The sequence below is a fragment of the Aotus nancymaae genome, unplaced genomic scaffold (assembly GCF_030222135.1).
Source record: "Aotus nancymaae isolate 86718 unplaced genomic scaffold, 86718_ANA_hifiasm-v0.15.2.pri h1tg000057l, whole genome shotgun sequence".
Taxonomy (NCBI): Eukaryota; Metazoa; Chordata; class Mammalia; order Primates; family Aotidae; genus Aotus; species Aotus nancymaae.
The window spans coordinates 8197597-8217811 of NW_026988471.1; the positions used below are offsets into that span (position 1 = coordinate 8197597).

The 20215-nt window shown below is 39.0% G+C and overlaps 1 protein-coding gene across 2 annotated transcripts in view; it reads right to left on the reverse strand.

The window, feature by feature from the left end:
* MBOAT2 (membrane bound O-acyltransferase domain containing 2) overlaps nt 1–20215 on the reverse strand; it is a 135763-nt gene that overhangs the window by 60242 nt on the left and 55306 nt on the right. For both annotated transcript variants that reach the window (XR_002478239.2, XM_012438854.3), the window contains exon 3: nt 19504–19581. Coding sequence is in view for 1 of the 2 variants with exons in the window: in XM_012438854.3 (XP_012294277.1) it covers nt 19504–19581 (78 nt within the window). In the remaining variant the exon portion in view is untranslated. The remainder of the gene's footprint in view (nt 1–19503; nt 19582–20215) is intronic.

A 20215-nucleotide genomic window follows, 5' to 3' on the forward strand; every position in this document is an offset into this window, starting at 1 on the left:
ACAGATGCTTTCTGGCATTTTGGTTCAACAGATAGTTCCTGAGTGCCCAGGGTGGGCCAGGACCATGCTGGGCACTCACTCTGTGGTTCTTCTGTGGCTGGCACCAAGTATCGTGTTGCCCACTTACTCATAGGGACATGAGGGCAGGCTCGCAGGAATGAGGGAAGACTAGAAGACAGTGGGCAGACAGTTCTACGGGGAGCAGGATACACAGGGCACACTTTTACTAATGGACAAAAGGACAGGAGATTAGGACAACCACCAAGGAACTAACGCTGTCACTGTTTCCCAAGAGATCAAAAAAACCCAGACATATAGGATCAACACTGAATATTAAGGACAATTTTAATAAAGGCATAAGCTAACAGAGAGCAAATCCACCCTAGCAAGGCTGCTTCCCTTAATCTCAGTGGAGTATTAGTGTTTCCCTGGGGATCTCTGAGTCTTCTAGATCATTGAAATTGTGCCTGGTACTTTTTAAAGTATGTAAGGATGAATATCACAATAAAGAGGGATATAAGAAGACATCAAGAAAGAATGCAATTTAAGTAAGAAATAAACGATTTTAAGTCTAAAACCAAAAATTGGATCTTTATATGAAATCCAAATACATATTCAATCAGTTGAAATGGGAGTCAAAAATCAAGAGAATTCAGACTGGTTTTAAAAAGATCACTTGGGTGGGGCATAGTGGCTCATGCCTGTAATCCCAGAACTTCGGGAGGCCAAGGCAGGCAGATCACTTGAAGCCAGGAGCTCTAGATCAGTCTGGCCAACCAACATGGCGAAACCTGGTATCTACTAAAAACACAAAAATTAGCTGGGCGTGGTGATGCACACCTGTAGTCCCAGCTACTCAGGAAACTGAGGCACGAGAATCGCTTGAATATGGAGGCGGAGGTTTCAGTCAGCCAAGATGGCACCACGGCACTCCAGCCTGGGTGACAGAGCAAGACTCTTGTCTCAAAATTAAAAAATAAAAAGATCATCTGAAGTTTTCAGTACCCAGGAAACATAAAATAATGTTTCTGTCTTTGTTACCATTTTCATTCAATTCTCCCCCTCCTTCCCCCAATTTACTAAAGAAAAAATAAATTACTGAGCTAAATATACCTATAAAAGATAATTTAATCATACTGATTCTGCAGACTCAACATTTTAGCATTTTATGCTTTAAAATTTAAGCTACAAGAGTGCTTTATATCTGTTTTAAAGCTCTAGTGTCTAAGAAAATTTTTGACACAAGGGTAAAGCTTTGCATACTAAATAGTTCTCTAGTCACTCAAGTTCTGCAAGAAAAGTGGTCCAACAATATATGAGTTCCATACAAGATTTTAAAATGTTTTTGAAAGGCAAATAGTGTCTAACTCATCCTTAGACTATCTGTTATTCTCTTCCTAAGGCAAGTCATGTAAAGGCACACTACTCTGTAATATCCCAAGGTTAATTTCCAGCCTAGGAAAGATTAGCAATCTCGTCTCCTTTCTGAGGCTTCATAAAATGTAAGCGAATGCTAAATTTTCTTTTTGTTGTTGTTGTTGCATACAAAGTTTTGATATGTCAGTGCATGTCTCTTTTTAAGAATTTTTTATTTTAAGTTCTAGGATACATATGCAGGACGTGCAGGCTTGTTACATAAGTAAACATGTGCCATGGTGGTTTGCTGCACCTATCAACCCATCACCTGTGTATTAAGTCCCACATGCATTAGCTATTTATCCTGATGCTCTCCCTCCCCCCACTCCCCTGACAGGCCCCAGTGTTGTTCCCCTCCCTGTGTTCATGTGTTCTCATTGTTCAGCTCCTACCTGTAAGTGAGAATATGTGGTGTTTTGCTGAGGATAATGGCTTCCAGCTCCATCCATGTCCCTGCAAAGAACATGATCTAGTTCCTTTTTATGACTGCATAGTATTCCGTGGTATATATGTACCACATTTTCTTTATAAAGTCTCCATGGGCATTTGGGTTGATTCCACATCTTTGCTATTGTGAATAGTACTGCAATGAACATATGCATACATATATATTTATAATAGGATGATTTACATTCCTTTGGGTATATACCCAGTAATGGAATTGCTGGGTCAAATGTTATTCTGGTTCTAGATCTCTGAGGAATTGCCACACTGTCTTCCACAATGGTTGACCTAATTTACATTCCCATCAACAGTGTAAAAGTGTTCCTGTTTCTCCACATCCTTGCCAGCAATTGTTGTTTCCTGACTTTTTAATAATCGCAATTCTGACTGGTATGAAATGGTATCTCATTTTGGCTTTGATTTGCATTTCTCTAATGATCAGTGATGTTGAGCTTCTTTGCATATGTTTGCTGACCACATAAATGTCTTCTTTTGAGAAGTGTCTGTTCATGTCCTTTGCCCACTTTTTGATGGGTTTGTTTTTTCTTGTAAAAAGTTCCTTGTAGATTCTAGATATTACACCTTTGTCAGATGGATAGATTGTGAAAATTTTCTCCCATTCTGTAGGTGGTCTGTTCACTCCGATGATAGTTTATTTTGCTGTTCTTTATTTTAATTAGGTCCCATTTGTCAATTTTTGCTTTTATTGCAATTGCTTTTGATGTTTTTGTCATTAAATCTTTGCCCGTGCCTATGTCCTGAACGGTACTGCCTAGATTTTCTTCTAGGATTTTTATAGTTTTGGGTTTTACATTTAAGTCTTTAATCCATCTTCAGCCAATTTTTGTATAAGGTGTAAGGAAGGAATCCAGTTTCAATTTTCTGCATATGGCTAGCCAGTTTTTCAAGCACCATTTATTAAATAGGGAATCCTTTTTCCATTGCTTGCTTTTATCAGTTTGTTGAAGATCAGATGGTTGTAGATATGTGGTCTTATTTCTGAGATCTCTATTCTGTTCTACTCATCTATGTGTCTATTTTTGCACCAGTACTATAAATGTGCAATTTTTACCATGAGATATAAATGCCAAGCTCAATTGCTCTAATATCCTTTCGCCAAAATGCCTGGCAGTTCGTTAGGTTTTTAGCTCTATTCTGCTGTTACCCTTTATCTGTCTTTTCCATAACTACTCTAAATAAGGACTGTTTAATAAGCTAGCAACAAGTAGGAGTCATTTTTTCCCTACACAGTTAATTTGTCTAAAATAATTCTAAAATTATATTTTTAGTCAGCTGACAATAAAATACTATTTTGAAGTCTATATTTATTAGTATTTTAATAAACACAAACCACAGGCAAAGCACTTAGAGAAGGCTGAACAATTTTAAATTAAGGGAGGGATTCTAGAGAATAAAATCACTATTACTCAGATATTTTTTTAAAGATTAAAATATTTTTTAAAGACTCCCAATACGACATCCTGATGAAGAAGACAGAAAACCACCCAGCCACAACACAATGTCTCAAAGGTGCCTGCTATTCTTTCAAAAAGTAAACCAAGATTTTTATGCTAGCAAGTAAGCAAGTAAAAATATCTTTGTTTCTCCAACTTAAATAAAAAATTCCTTACAAGAATCTCAGTAAATTGCTTAATCTAACAACCCTCAACAAGGCTAATGAATTTCACAAACTTCTAGAGCTGCCAGGTAACTGGTTCTGTGACCTTGTTGAAGTGATTTAACCTTCTGAAACCTCAGTGTCCCTATCTGTACAAGTAGACAGTAACACTTCCTACAGAGAATTGTTTCAATAAATAGGATAAAGTATTTAGGAGGAAAAAAAAACACTCAGCAAAGTGGCACACAGAAATCACTCCATCATTCAAATTCCAAAGTCAAAGGCCAAAGGCTCTTTCTATTAAACCGTACTCTAACAGTGACTACAGAACGTGCACATGTCAAGTCTATATGCTTACAACAACACACCACATCACAGGTAGAGTTCATCATTTAGCAAGTCCCAACTGGCTAAGACAATTTCCTCATTTATTAACAAAAAGTCGAAAAAATACCCCTTTCACTCATGCTTCTTTCCTCACAAAACTACAACAGGAACCACAGTTTTTTATATAAATGGCATGGTATTATGACAAATAACTGGACAATTTTGTTCATCATTCTAATGGATGGTTGGATGACAGGCTCTTAATTTATCTTTCAGTGTTCTGGCAAGTATTAGGATCTTGGTGTAAAATTAAGATTGGTTTCTAGAAGTACCCAAAGGCAAAAGACACATCCTTGTACTTTATCATAAAGAGTAATGTTCTTATTTTAAGTTATGACAACTACCTAGTTATGTTTCAGTAATATATAATTATTTTCAAGATGAGACAGAAGTATCATCAAACTGAATGATATCTTGAAAATTTTTTGGGTAGGGGAGAGGACAGACACAAGGTCTTGTTCTGTTGCCCTGGCTAGAGTGCAGTGGCACATCACAGTTCACTGCAGGCTTGAACTCTTGGGTTCAAGCAATCCTCCCGCCCTCCTCGAGTAGCTGGGACTACAAGCACACCACCAAAACTGGCTAAGTTACACAATTTTTGTAGAGGCAGGGTTTCACTATGTTGCACAGGCTGGTTTTAAACTCCTGGCCTCAAGCAATCCTCCCACGTCAGCATCCCAAAGCATTTAGGGTTACAGGCATGAGCCACCATGAATGACATCTTTTGATTTTTAATTGATTAATTTGGAGCATTAACTATCAAACTAACCTTTTAGACAGTCCAGACCTGGCAGAGCCCCATTCTATGAGCATGTGTGAATTTCATTTTACTATAATATGTTCAGAAATGTCCAAAGTAATGCCTTTATTTACCAAAAACATGTGTTAGTCTTACCATCCTTATAATTAACAGAATCACCATACTTCATATAAAAGCCCTCAACTGAAGAAAAAAAATACTTCCCTTACTTGCTCAAGAATGACTGAAACCTCGACAGGGATTCAGTTTACAATCTGAAATAAAGTTAATTCAAATACAACACCTCCAAAAGAGACACTACACTGACTTACCAGTATATAAAGGAATCTCAATCACATGCTTTCCTGAGTGCAGGATTTGAAGGAACAATGCTATGTTCAGAGGCTCTTTCAGAATTCCAACAGGACCTGGATATCCTATTACCTATTACCAAGTAACTCCCCATGGGCACTGAGAGTATTTTAAAAACCTTACATCCTAAGCACAATATGCCAAAAGGCGACCACATTCTTTTAGATAGAGATATATGCATATTTGCTCTGATGAACAATCACCAACACCTACAACCCCTGCCTTTGTTCAGAGACCCTGTTGGCTCCAAAAATTCCCCTCAATTTAGAGTATTTTTTTAATGACAAAATTTCATAATCATAATGGTTATTGCTTAGAAATAATAATAAAAAGCCCTGGGTGGAATCAGACACAACTAGTTCAAATCCTAGACCACCATTTACTAACTTCTGTTTCTTGGTGAAAGAGGCATAGCACACAAACCTCTAAGTGCTGTTGCTAGGATGAAGTAGAATGTGCTTATTACAGTGACTGATACATGGTAATTATGGAAACATTAACTCTTAAGGGGATAAGATAATATCAAAAAATCGATTTTAGACTTACTCATAGTTTCCCAAATGAAATCCAACTTTAATTTTGGGTTAGCACAGCAATATCAACAGGGCCTGTACCTTTATTCCAGACCCCTGAAAGTCTGGTGAATACGGTCCAGAGAACATACAAGAAAAAAACTAAAGTCCACTTTCCTTGCCACCACATTTTATTCTCTCTCATGGGATCATGGGAGTGTCCTCAGTGAAGTTAGTATTTTCCCCCCAGAGTTCCTGCCAAGCCACTAACTGCTGCTAATTAACTCCATGAGGACAAATTTTCAAATGACTTGAGCCTTCTGCCTGCCAAATGGCACTTCTAAGATCATCATTCATTCCCAGTAGAGTTAAGGCAGTTCCTGATGACATTTCTATCTAGGAAGCCACTGTAGGAATGTTGTGAGTACTGGCAGATGACAAGTAACATGGACCCCAGGACGGTCTGCTCTTCAGGGTCACAGTGGATTGAGATAGAGGTCACGGCAGCTGGAGCTGCCTCTTCCTGCCCCAACTCCACCCCACTCTGCCAGTTACCATGTCCTCTGCCCTGTGGAGAGCCTAAGAGGAAGAAAAACAAGAGGGAAGAGAAGCAGGGAACACCAGGAGACTAAGGCAAGTCAACCTATCAAGTGTGTCGTTCAAGGCCAAGAGCATGAGTGAAAAGAATCTGTTTGAAAATCTCTTACACCAGGAACCAATATCCATCCAAAAAAAAATTTTTTTTTAAGATTTAAAAGCAAAAACTCACAAATACTCATTTGACAGAACAGAATACAACAGATAACTTCACTTACTAAGCTCCTATCCTCTGTATGCCTAACAGTGGGATTTTAAAGAGTAAAATATCCCTGCTAAGGAGTTCACACTCTGGGGAGAAGACAACGAACGGCAGTACACGGTGATAAATACAACGCTATGAATACTTTAAAACAAGCTGTAACATCACATAATCAGGAGGGAGAAAAAAACCAGCAAAATACTTCAGAACTAAAAATGACCTTTGAAAGGATTTGATCTGAAAGTTTGAACACCTCTTTTTGGCATCTGAACCCATTATTCCAAGAAAAGTTTACCTACATACCCACAATATGAAGCATGCAGGTACCCTGCTCCTCATCTAAGTTACTGATTTAATCCAATTTAAGCCTGGAAAGGTAAAGTGACTTAGCCAAGGTTCTGAAGGTAATGGAAACTTAGCAGAGCTCAAATTCAAACCCATATATATGACTCCAACTAGTGCTGATAAAATCAATCACTAAGGCCACCCAGTGTAAGTCAGAGTTTGAATTCAATCTTTTTTCATGACCTTGTGTGCTGCTCAATTTTATCATCAATAAAGTAGACTTCTGAGGAAAATATCATATTTCCCAATATTTTAAGTAAGTATATTTTAGCATCATTCTACTTAACACCAAATATCTATACATCACTTGTAACTTTTTGATTCTACTGAATATAGTCAGTGGCTGATACATAGTTTTACTAATTTCCACCACTGCTGTTCCCTCCAGGATACCCCTAGACTTTGGTAGACCCTTCTTTCGTAACAGTAATCACCTGTGGTGGGTAGTCTGACTGTAGGCTTCACAAGGGGACAGAGTATGTCTTTTTTATTCATCACTGAATCCCAGCATCGGCATAATAAACATTTGTTGCAGAAATGACACTGCAATGTTCCCAACTCAACTGTTCATTTCAGAGGGTAAGGATCCCATCTCCTTTATCTTTGAGTTTCTGGAAATACTGTGGCCCATAATAAATGTTTGTTCAAATTGGTGGGCAGCTGAGCCATATGATGGGAGGTTTAAAATCACTTTCCTACAGCTCTATGATGGGAGGTTTAAAATCATTTTCCTGCAGCTTTTACAATATAATTCCATACACAGCAAGGTAACCCATTAGATCTATGCAATTTTATTGCATATACTTACATCTTTTACCTTTTTTCCTTAGGTCATTTATCTTGGTGAAAATTACTTGCCAAGTTATAAAGAAAATTTTCAGCTTAATTTCTCAAGGTTAACAGGCTCCACTCTTGAATATCACAGAACATGGCCACATTGTGTTACCTTCTCCAGGGAAAATATCTTCCTAATCCCAATTAGGTATGCCTGAAACACATTTCTCTTCCCCTTCTTCCACAACTTAAGTGGAGCAGCAACCTATGTTCAGCCCTTCCCTCATTTCCACCCCTCTGCTTCCTCCCTGGGAACAGAAACAGTACAGTCTGGCAAGAGATGCTACAGGTACAAGAATCAGGGATGACTGGGGATGCAAGACTGGTTCAACATACACAAATATATAAATGTAACCCATCGCATAAACAGAACCAGAGACAAAAACCACATGATTATCTCAATAGATGCAGAGAAGGCCTTCGACAAAATTCAACAGCCCTTTATGCTAAAAACTCTTAATAAACTAGGTATTGATGGAAGGTATCTCAAAATAACAAAAGCTATTTATGACAAACCCACAGCCAATATCATACTGAATGAGCAAAAACTGGAAGCATTCCCTTTGAAAACTGGCACTAGACAAGGGTACCCTCTCTCACCATTCCTATTCAACATAGTATTAGAAGTTCTAGCCAGAGCAATAAGGCAAGAAAAAGAAATAAAGGGTATTCAATTGGAAAAAGAGGAAGTCAAATTGTCTCTATTTGCAGATAACATGATTGTATATTTAGAAGACCCCACTGTCTCAGCCCAAAATCTCCTTAAAATGATAAGCAACTTCAGCAAAGTCTCAGGACATAAAATCAATGTGCAAAAATCACAAGCATTCCTATACACCAATAACAGACAAACACAGAGCCAAATCATGAGTGAACTCCCACTCACAATTAGTACAAAGAGAATAAAATACCTAGGAATACAACTAACAAAGGATGTGAAGGACCTCTTCAAGGAGAACTACAAACTACTGCTCAAGGAAATAAGAGAGGACACAAACAGATGGAAAGCCATTCCATGCTCATGGTTAGGAAAAATCAGTATCATGAAAATGGCCATACTGCCCAAAGTAATTTATAGATTCAACACTATCCCCATCAAACTACCACTGACCTTCTTCACAGAACTGGAAAAAACTATCTTAAACCAAAAAAGAGCCCACAATGCCAAGACAATCCTAAGCAAAAAGAATAAAGCTGGAGGCATCATGCTACCTGACTTCAAACTCTATTACAAGGTTACAGTAATCAAAACAGCATGGTACTGGTACCAAAACAGAGATATAGACCAATGTAACAGAACAGAAGCCTTGGAAGTAATGCCATACATCTACAACCATCTGATCTTTGACAGACCAGACAAAAACAAGCAATGGGGAAAGGATTCTCAAACGGTGTCGGGAAAACTGGCAAGTCACGTGCAGAAACTGGACCCCTTCCTTACACCTTATACAAAAATTAATTCCAGATGGATTAAAGATTTAAACCTAAAACTTAACACCATAAAAACCCTAGAAGAAAATCTAGGCAATACCATTCAGGACATAGGCATAGGAAAGGACTTTATGACCAAAATACTAAAAGCAATGGCAACAAAAACCAAAATAGACAAATGGGATCTAATTAAACTTCCAGAGCTTCTGTACAGCAAAAGAAACAATCATCAGAGTGAATCGGCAACCAACAGAATGGGAATAATTTTTGCAAGCTACCCATCTGACAAAGGGCTAATATCCAGAATCTACAAAGAACAAAAACAAATATACAAGAAAAAAACAAACAACCCCATCAAAAAGTGGGTGAAAGATATGAACAGATGCTTTTCAAAAGAAGACACTTATGTGGCCAAAAAACATATGAAAAAATGCTCATCATCACTGGTCATTAGAGAAATGCAAATCAAAACCACATTGAGATATCATCTCATACCAGTTAGAACAGCAATCATTAAAAAATCTGGAGACAACAGATGCTGGAGAGGATGTGGAGAAATAGAAATGCTTTTACAATGTTGGTGGAAGTGTAAATTAGTTCAACCACTGTGGAAGGCAGTGTGGCAATTTCTCAAGGATCTAGAAATAGAAATACCGTTTGACCCAGCAATCCCATTATTAGGTATATACTCAAAGGATTATAAATTGATCTATTATGAAGACACATGCACACGAATGTTCATTGTGGCACTGTTTACAATAGCAAAGACGTGAAACCAACCCAAATGCCCATCAAAGATAGACTGGATAAAGAAAATGTGGCACATATACACCATGGAATACTACGCAGCCATAAAAAAAGATGAGTTCATGTCCTTTGCAGGGACATGGATGAATCTGGAAACTATCATTCTCAGCAAACTGACACAAGAACAGAAAACCAAACACCACATGTTCTCTCTCATAAGTGAGTGTTTAACAATGAGAACACATGGACACAGGGAGGGGAACATCACACACTGGGGTCTGTTGGGGGATGAGGGGTTAGGGAAGAGGTAGCAGGGGGTGGGGAGATTGGGGAGGGATAACATTAGGAGAAATACCTAATGTAGGTGACCGGAGGATGGAGGCAGCAAACCACCATGGCATGTGTATATCTATGTAACAATTCAGCAAGATCTGTACATGTACCCCAAGAACTTAAAGCAAAATAAAATAATCAGGGATGAGATGCCACTCCAGGGGCACAGAGAAGGAGACAGGGAGTCCACAGTGGCTTTTACAAGATCCCCACTGAACAGGCCCTGAGGTGGATCCCAGCATTCTAAGTGAGGCAGGGGCTATGGCCAGGAAGCAGGAGCTCAAGGGGGCTCCTTGGACAAAGTGTGCTGTGACGCAGAAGTCATATCATCACTCACTTATTCACCAGTGAACACTTACTGAGAGCATACAATCTCTTAGGTACTGACTATATTCAGAAAACAAAACAGGCACGGCATAATGGCCATCACAGAATTTGCAGTCAATGAGGGCAAAACACATTCCTTAAGTAACTCTCTCAAATATTTATCATTAAGAACCAAGATAGATTTTCAGAAGGAAAGGAACACAATTCCACGAGAGTGTGTGCAACAAATCATTTGTCCTAGATTGAGACATCTCAGTAAGACTCGCTAGGGATGTAATATGGTAAAATCTGAGAGTCATGAGGAGAGGGAGGAAGATGGGAGGAGGAAGAACACTCCAGATAGAGGGAACACAGGGAAACACATCTGCAGAAAACACACATTTTCCAGAAAGGAAGTATAGTCATGAAGAACAAGGCAAAGGGGTCGGTAGAGGGTAGACAAAACCAGGCTGTATCCTAAACTCACTCTTCCAATAAGTATTTATTGAGACCCTACCACATGCCAGGCATGCTGTGAGGCCCTAGGGATGAAGTGGTGTGAAATACAGGCAGAACGTGCTCCCCTAGCACTCACGCTCACTGGTGAGAGACAGATCAAGACGTAAACAAGCAAGATTATGTCAAACAGTGCTATGTGCATGTGGCTGCACCACGATACTGAATTTCTACGTGAGGGAAGCTGAAGCACGCAGAATGTATCTGCCCCGGGGCCTTGTTTAAATGGTGCTGGTTGTGGCACACATTAAGACACACGTAGGGATTATTTCCGTAGCCAGATCATACATTTTTTTATAGGCAAGGCACAGGTGTGTCTATTTTAAAATCGTATATACTAAATAAATGCTAGATAAAAGAGAAATTTAGCCCTGTCTGTATCTCTGTTCCCTTAGTACATGAAACACATTTGATGCATTTGTTACTCATTTGAGAGGATGAGAGGACTATTACACAAACAATATACTGTGGCCAATGGAAATGGCTGGGAAAGCATGCCTTGAGATGTAACAGTGTCACCCCACCCCCACCAAGCTCATATGCATGTGCACGAGCTCTTTCTCTCTCTCACGTGTACACACACACACACACACACACACACACCACCACTACCACCACCACCCCCATAGTAAGGCTACTTATTAAGCTGCCAGTGCTTCCACGCCATATTTCATGCCTCCACACCTCTGCCTGTGCTGTCCGCCCTGCAGTAAAGTCTGCCCTTGCTACCTCTTCAGCTACCTAGGGTCCTCATATCTAATGCATATACCATGCCCCCCAGGAAGCTCTGCCCTGAGCTGCTTGCTCCTAGTGGGGTTAGCTATTTGTGTAAACTCTCTCCCACCAGAGCTCTTGGCACACAGTATTAAAATGTTTTCACATGCCTCCCACCATACTGAACTTGGAGAAGCTGAGGACAGTGCCTAGGACACAGGAGAGGGGTGCCAAGTTGGTCTGATAAATAAGATGAATGATGAATGAACCAATAAAACAGCCTGATTTCACAATTCATCGCCCTTACTGGAACTCTGTCTACCACAAAACAGTGAAGGAATCTTTCTACTAAATGGAGACTGATATTTGTGCATCTTAGGAATTTAACCTCAATTCTGTCCCCTTGCCCTCTGGCACAGACACTTGTCCCCCACACCCACGTCCTGTGCCTAAGGAACACACTCCACAGCTGAATCCAAGGGAGGCCCGAAGCCCCAGCAAAGTGGTGCTCGAGTAAATCCTGCTGCTCATTCCTCCAAACCTAGAGTCAGAGGTCCTGGGAGTGCTGAGGCCAAAGAAAACAGCAAGACGGAGTCCGATGGCATCAACCGCAGCGGGTGCACAGGGAGAAGATGTCTTATGACAGGGATGAAGGACAGTTCTAGGACAAGGAGATCGGAGCTGGAGCACAGCTTCAGAGCTTCTGCTGAAGCAAGCAACCTTATGCCAGGCTGCAGGATCAGAGACGCAGTCAGGCCAAAGACGCTCTCGGACCCTCTACACCACACGGGTCCTAGAAAACGGGCTTCGGTGGCTGCTTTCCAGAGCACACAATCCCTGGGGAGCAGGGAGGTCTTCTGAGGCCAAAAAACACACACAGTCAATCCTTTCCCAGTCAATCCTTTCCCAGGACCAATCTTCAAACACATACACACGCAGAATAAACTTTGGAAACGGTTCTAAAACATCGCATGATGTCAAAATCAAGAGAAAGAAACTCACTTGAACTTTCTCATCCTACCTCTCAAGAAAGATTCTCCTCTGATCATATCTATAATTCCTTTAAAAGCAATAGTTTTTCATTTCATAAAAAGAGATAAAGGGCAAATTACCTGTGACAGATCATGCAAATAAATTTCAGTCAAATGAAATTAGATTACTTAAAACAGCATGCTCAGAGTAGAACAGATGCGGGTTCAAACCCACTGTTTTCCAGCTATACCTCCTCAGTTACCTAATAACTCAGTCTCTGCTTGCTTGCTTATACAATGAGGCGCCAACACCTCTCAAGCAGTAAAACTGCCAGTGGGGCACAGAATTAGCCCCCTCTTCCCTTCTACATCTTAATGGGAGATAGAAAACAAGGTATTGAAAATCTAAAGAGAAGAAACAAATGAACTAAGACATAAAAGGCAGAGAACAGGGAAGAAGTCAATGTGCAATGATAGAACTTTTCTTTTCTTTTCTTTTTTCTTGAGATGGAGTCTTGCTCTGTCTACCAGGCTGGAGTGCAGTGGCTTCATCTCAGCTCACTGCAACCTCCGCCTCCTGGGTTCAAACAATTCTCCTGCGTCAGCCTCCTGAGTAGCTGGGATTACAGGCGTGCACCACCACGCCCAGATAATTTTTGTATTTTTAGTAGAGACGGGGTTTCACCATGTTGGTCAGGCTGGTCTCAAACTACTGACCTCATGATCCACCTGCCTTGGCCTCCCAAAGTACTGGGGTTACAGGCATGAGACATCACGCCTGGCCAACTTCTCAATTTTCTTTAGTTCTTTACGGATTTAAGGGGAAGGCACTCATGAACAGCTATGCATCATGCTCAGCAGCTCCTGCCATAGCTTGTCAGGAATGCCCACCAGAAGGGAATGGAGAAGGCACCTGGCATGATCTCCTACAGCATGCAAACCAAAATGTCCCCTCAGCATCAACTGACAGATCTCCCATGGCAAATGCAATATTCCACAAACCATATTGTTGAACATTCTCACTGTACCCAAGGCCGTCCTTCCTTGGGTCATGTGTGCCTTTTCACATTTCATCTGGTGGTATTCCATCTTAGCACGCCAAAGAAGGAACACATCTACTCCCTTCCAGCATCTGAAGACAGTTACCAAGTCTCCCCTTCAACTCTAGACCTCCTTCCTCTGAGGGCACCTTCCTTTGAGGGTCAGTGCTCCTTCTCATGTTTCATTCTTTTCAGCTTAGAAAAATACAGATGTATATAAACATCTATACATTTTCTTCAATGAGAAAATACACAAAATCCTTAAACCAACATTCAAACTGTGCCTCAATTTTATTTTAATGTTGGCCTTCCTTGTCGCACTCCCCTTTATAAAGTTTACCTTTTCTAAACAGCTTTGAGGTAGGCTTACATGCCATAAAAGTAACCTAATTTAAGTGTACAACTCAATGTGTTTTAGTAAATTTACACTACAGTGCAGGTTTAGAATCTTTCCATCACCCCAAAAGTTCCTTCATTCCCATCTGCAGTGAATCCTCACTCCCATCCCCTGCCCCTGGGCAGCCACTGATGCTTTCTGTCACTCAGTTTGACCTTGCATAGAAATTTCATATAAATGACATCCTATAAGCTAGTCTCTTGTGACTGGCTTCCTTCACGCAGCACGTGGACTTGGGGTTTATCCATGCTGTGGCACGTGCACATTGGTTGTCACTGCTCAGTAGTATTTCTTGTCACTGCATGGATGTACCACGGCTCACTCACTGCTGATGAACACTTGGGTTATTTCCAATTTGGGCTATTATGAACAACTGCCATAAGTGTTCACAGACAGTTGGCCATGAGGATATGTTTCCATTTCTTTTGGAGTAGAATTAGTAGGTTTTATGGGAAGTATATGTTTAACTTTTTAGTGAACTGAAAACTCCTTCCCTTGACGGCTGCCCTATTTTATATTCCTACCAGCAAAGTGTGAAGTTTCCACTCTCCCCACGGCATCGCACACACTTGGTTCTGCCACTCTTTGAGGGTGTGAACTGGTATCTTTGTCATTTCTATTTGCTTTTTGCTAATCACTAATGACCTGGAGTATCTTTCCATATATTCACTTTGCACCTATATATCTTTTTTGATGAAATGTCTATTCAAATCTTTTGCCCCTTTCTTAATTGGACTATTTTCTTAATATGGAGTTGTAAGAGTTCTTTAAATATTCTGGATGCAATCCTTTATCAGATATGTATTTTGCAAATATTTCATTTTAGTCTGTGGCTTTTTATTAAGTCCAAACTACTAATTTTCTTTTTATTTTGTGCTTTCAGTGTCATATCTTTGCCTAATCCAATGTCAAATATATTTTCTTCTACTTTTTCCTAAAGGTTGCATAGATTTTTCTCACATGTAGGTCTCTGGTCTATTTTGAGTTAATTTCTGTGTACATTCTGAGGTAGAGCCCAAGATTTATTATTTACTTGTTTGCATGTGTGTAACTTTTTTTTTTTTTTTTTCTAGAGATGGGGTCTCACTATGTTGTCTAGGATGCTCTTGTATTCCTGGACTCAAGCAGCCCTCCTATCTCAGTCTGCCAAAGTGCCGGGATTGCAGGCGAGAGCCTCCAGGCCTGGCCTGAGTGTGTATATCTAATTTATGGCACCATTCGTTGAAAAGTAATCCCTTCCCACAGTGCCTTGCCCTCACACATTTGTCAACAATCATTTGACCATATTTTGTTCAACTGATTTACATGTCGATCTCTACACTTGTCTTAATTACTGTAGTTTTGTGTTAAGTTTTGTAATAAGGCAGGATAAGCCCTTTGACTTTTTTCTTCTTTTGGGGCTATTTTCCATTTAAATTTTAGGATCAGCTTGTCCATTTCCACAAAACACCCAGCTGCAATTCTAACAGGGATTGCACTGAACCTGTTGCTCAAATGTGAAAGTGAAAGCACTGCCATCTTAACAAGAATTGAGTCCCCCAATACACAACATGGTGTCTCTCTCCATTTAGTTAGGTCTTCTTTAATTTCTCGCAGCAATGCTTTTTCTTACCAGTGTAGTGATCTTGCACTTCATTCTGTTAATTCCTACACATATTGCTCATTTTGGTGCTACTGTGAATGGATTTTTAAAATTTTACTTTGGACTATTCATTTCTGCTGTATAGAAATAATACTGATTTTTGTATATTGATTTTACATCCGGTGATTTAACTATTCCTTTTATGTTGTTTTGAATATTTCTCACTTCAAGTGTTAAACATCAAGCCTTACATTATTTCAATTCCCTTTTACACAAAAGCTGTACCAAGAGAAAGGCAAACATTTCAATCAGCATTTTAAAAATCACCTGCTTCAGAACAATATTCTACAATAAGTCATTTATTTTAAAAAGTTCATATATATTTCATTAGTTGTGCTATAGCAAGTTTAAAATTACCACTTAGCAAACTTATATTTTTGAAGCTAGTAGGAAAGGTCTCTGCCTCCTGCTCTTTTTAAAAATCCCTGTGACAGGAGTCTGCTTAGAATACAGGTAAGCCAAATCCAGTGCACCACTTGTTTTTGTAAATAAAGTTTTCCTGGAGCACAGCCATGCTCCCTGTTCACATGTTGTCTATGGATACCTTCACACGACAACAGAAGAGTGGAATAGCAACAGAGGCTGTCTGTCCTGCAAGCTGAAAGTTCCCTATTTGAGTCTTTACACAAAGATACTTTGCCAAATCTGCTCTCAGAAGTGCTGGGTCAATATGGTGAAACTTCAATTCCTGCTATGTCAATTAAGGGGAATTAATATCATAATATATAGTGCTATAGAGTGTTTGCCCCAAAACTCATAGGTTGAAACCTAATCCCCAATATGAGGATATTTGGAGGGAAGCCCTTTTGGAGGTGATTAGGTCATGGGGACAGAACCCTCATGTGTGTGATTAGTGCCCTTCTAGAAGACATCCAGAGCTCTCCTGCCCCTTCCTCCATGTGAGGTTAGAAAGAAGATAGTTGACTATGAACCAGGAAGCAGGTCCCTGCCAGATGCCAAATCTGTCAGCACCCTGATCTTGGACAGAACAGACTCCAGAACTGGCAAAAATAAACTTCTGTTGTTTATTAGACACGCAGTTTAAGGTATATCATTACCGCAGCTCAAACTAAGACATATAGGATATTCTGTCCCTAAACACTCTTTTCTTTGCCTCTATTACGTAAACTGTTCAACTTTTTCCTCAAAAATTTCAAAGCTTATATGAAAATACAGACTAGGAAAAAGCACTGAATTTTAGAATAGATTATATTTTATTTTATTTTTATTGATTGATTGATTGATTGAGACGAGGTCTTGCTCATCACCCAGGTAGAGTACAGTGGTACAATCTCAGCTCACTGCAACCTCCACCTCCCAGGTTCAAGTGATTCTTCTGCCTCAGCCTCCTGAGTAGCCGAGATTACAGGCATGAGCCATCACACCTGGCTAATTTTTTGTATTTTTAGTAGAGATGGGATTTACCCATGTTGGCCAGGCTAGACTCAAACTCCTGGCTTGAAGTGATCCACCCATCTCAGCCTCCCAAAGAGCTGGGATTATAGGCATGAGCCACTGTGCCCAGCCTAGATTGCATTTTAAAAATAAATTATCTAGATATGCATCAGAATAATAAAACACATAAAAACATTAAAGGGAACTACAAAAATTAAGTGTATATATATTTAAATATTTGAATTTATAAATGGGTCAATCAAAGCAAGTGCAATAACTACATTATGAATATCTCATAAAGAACATAAAGCAAAAAAAAATCATAAAGCAGAGAGGCAAGAATTTAAAAACTGTTCAGTAATCAGGTAAGCTCAAATCTTTCATTTTAAAGACTTAAACTTTGCCTGGTCAAAGAAATATGTTAAAACATAATGTAAGATACATATATACCATGTAAAACTAGATTGAAAGAAATAAACAGATTGTATTGCACATAAACAATAACTTTGGACAACACATAAAAATGCTCTAAGTCCCATCTAGAGTATTTGGGTGACATACTTTAAGGTCTGACCCATTACACATTTTTAATTACTGTAAAGGCCTAAACAGGAAAAAAAAAAAAAAAAAAAAAAAGGAGCATATTCAGGTACAATGAAAAAAAGCTAAAAAGTCAAATCATAGAAAAATATTTATGGGTATAAGCTAAATAGAAGAGAGCTAAAAAAGAGATTAAAATACACACTTTTCAAATTAATTATCCACCTGCTATTTATTGTCAACCCTAGCAATTTACTTACATGGCAAACCTTACTTACCTGCCCTAATCTTATACATCAATAGTGTCAAATTCCAACACCAAGATGCTAACCTAAATAGCAGCATATAAGCAAGTAGCATTATCTCCCTGAGTACTTACTGTAAAAGAGTAACACTACTAATTTTATACAACTATATGTCTCTAAAGTAGCACTATGCAATATCATTTTCTGCAATGACAGATCTGTTCCCTATCTCCACTGTTCAATGTAGCCACTAGCCACATCTGGCTAGTGAGCACTTGAAATGTGGCTAGTGTAACTAAGGAACTGAATTTTCCATTTTAATTTAAATTTGCACACTCACATGTGTGCTAGTGGCTGTCATGCTGAACAGTGCAGGTCTAAAGTATTAAGTTAACTTCAAAGACTGTAACTGCCTTTCAGAAAAAGAAACAATTTGCCACTTCTAAACACAAAATTTATCAATCTTCCAACTGAAAAGCAGATTACTTTTGCTTTAGCCAAAATATATGTAAGTCTCCTGTTTTCAGTAATCTAATCTAATCTAAACCTGGTTAATATCTTTTGCATCAGATATTAATTGTAGCATCACTTTGAACCTGTCAGAGGTAGAAGTTTTTTAAAAAATAGGGTCATAATCCCATAAAAATTGATTCATCTGAAACACCATCTAAATATCCTTTCTCCTCTTATAAAAACCTTAAGGAACTTGTAAGTGTTAGTTTACAGAGGAAAAAGAAAAGTCAGTGCAGGCAGTGTCAATGGAAATTGAGAAGACAGTACACATTACAACAGAGGGTGCCAAACACAGAAAATGCAAAAGAGAATGAGACTTAGAAACAAGCTAATTAAAGCCACTGGTCTGATTCCTTAGACAAAGCTTTTGCAGACATATGTGATTCAGAATTCAGAAATATGGTGCATATGTCATATATCACAGTTCAGACACTGCAAAACACCCCAGCAGGATCTGCTGATATATTCTGTCCCTAGATTTTCAACCAAGTACATTTTATCCATCTCTATTCCCAGACTAACATCTCTAGTCCAGCTACCCAATTCCTACTACACATCTCCTCAGTTACCCATCTCCTCTCACATGTCTTACAGATATCTTAAAGTCAGCATCCATTTACACAGCAAAAATTCACTGAGTGTTTACTATACACCAAGCACTGTTTAGGGGTTGAATACATACCCACTTGAAATGCTCTATGCCCACAACATGCTACCCACTTTCAGGGCTCCCTACCTCAGAAAAGAGTGCTTCCATCTACCCTACTGTTCAAGCTAGAAACATGGAAGTCATCCTTGACACTTTATTGCCTACCAGTCCTTCTAAATCTCTCTCCAACCTATTCACTTCTCTCTATTTCTCCACTGCTATCACCAACAGACTAAACCAGTGGTTCTTAACAATAGGCAATTTCGCTCCTCCAAGAGATAGCTGAAAATATCTGGAAATATTTATGGTTGTCACACCTCAAGGGGTGCTACTGGCATCTAGGGGGTAAAAGCCAGGAATGCTACTTAATATCCTAAAATGTACAGGTTAGTCCTGAATGTCAAAGTCTCATCCGTCCCAAAATGTCAATGGTGCTTTAAGTAAAAAGAAGAATGATGTATAACAATGACTTTATTTCTGTATTTATGACAATTCTTCTTTAAAATGTTCTAATTCAGAATTACTTTTAATGTAATAAATAAAATTATATTCTAATGCAATTCTATTCAAATGAAATGTGAACAAAGTGAATACTTACTTGTGCATGTTCTCCACTCCTATGATGATCATGACACAGTAGGAAATTCCACTTTGTACAAGAAAATGTAAGGCATACCTATAAAAAGTAAGAGCACTATTAGAAGAGGGATGCACAGTCACAAACATCAAACTGAAGTGAATTAAGCTAAAAAATACTTATGTATAACACAGAATACTCCCAGAAAAAAAATAAGGAATGAAACCTCTGAGGCCTAAACTCCTGTGGACACCCTAAAGAGGGAGTCCCATACCACAGGCTCCAGAGAGTGGGAGAAATAAACAAGGCCTAAAGTCAAGCCAAGTGCCCAGCACTCCATGCTCCTGGCTTCATGGAGGCTGTATGGGATTATGTGGCTCAAGGATGATAGCTTTCTTCGTAACTCAAGGCACAATTATTTTAAAAAGTAATTAATATGAATTTCAGAATAGTCCTGTCAGAACATCAGTTGTTTTACCAAACTAGTTTCTCCAATACCAACTTTGTACTCTGCCTTTACCTTTTTAACAATACGACTGACAAAACAACAAAAAGTGCTAAGTATTCGAATTTACAAAAAAAGGTATATTCAAATCCATTTATTCTCAACACATTATGGCTCAAGTCAAATAAACTTCCTTACACAAATCTAATCAGTCATTAATTTGCTGCAATGTATCTATAAACATTCTGGCTAACATGACACAGTATTTTCTAATATTCCAATATTCTT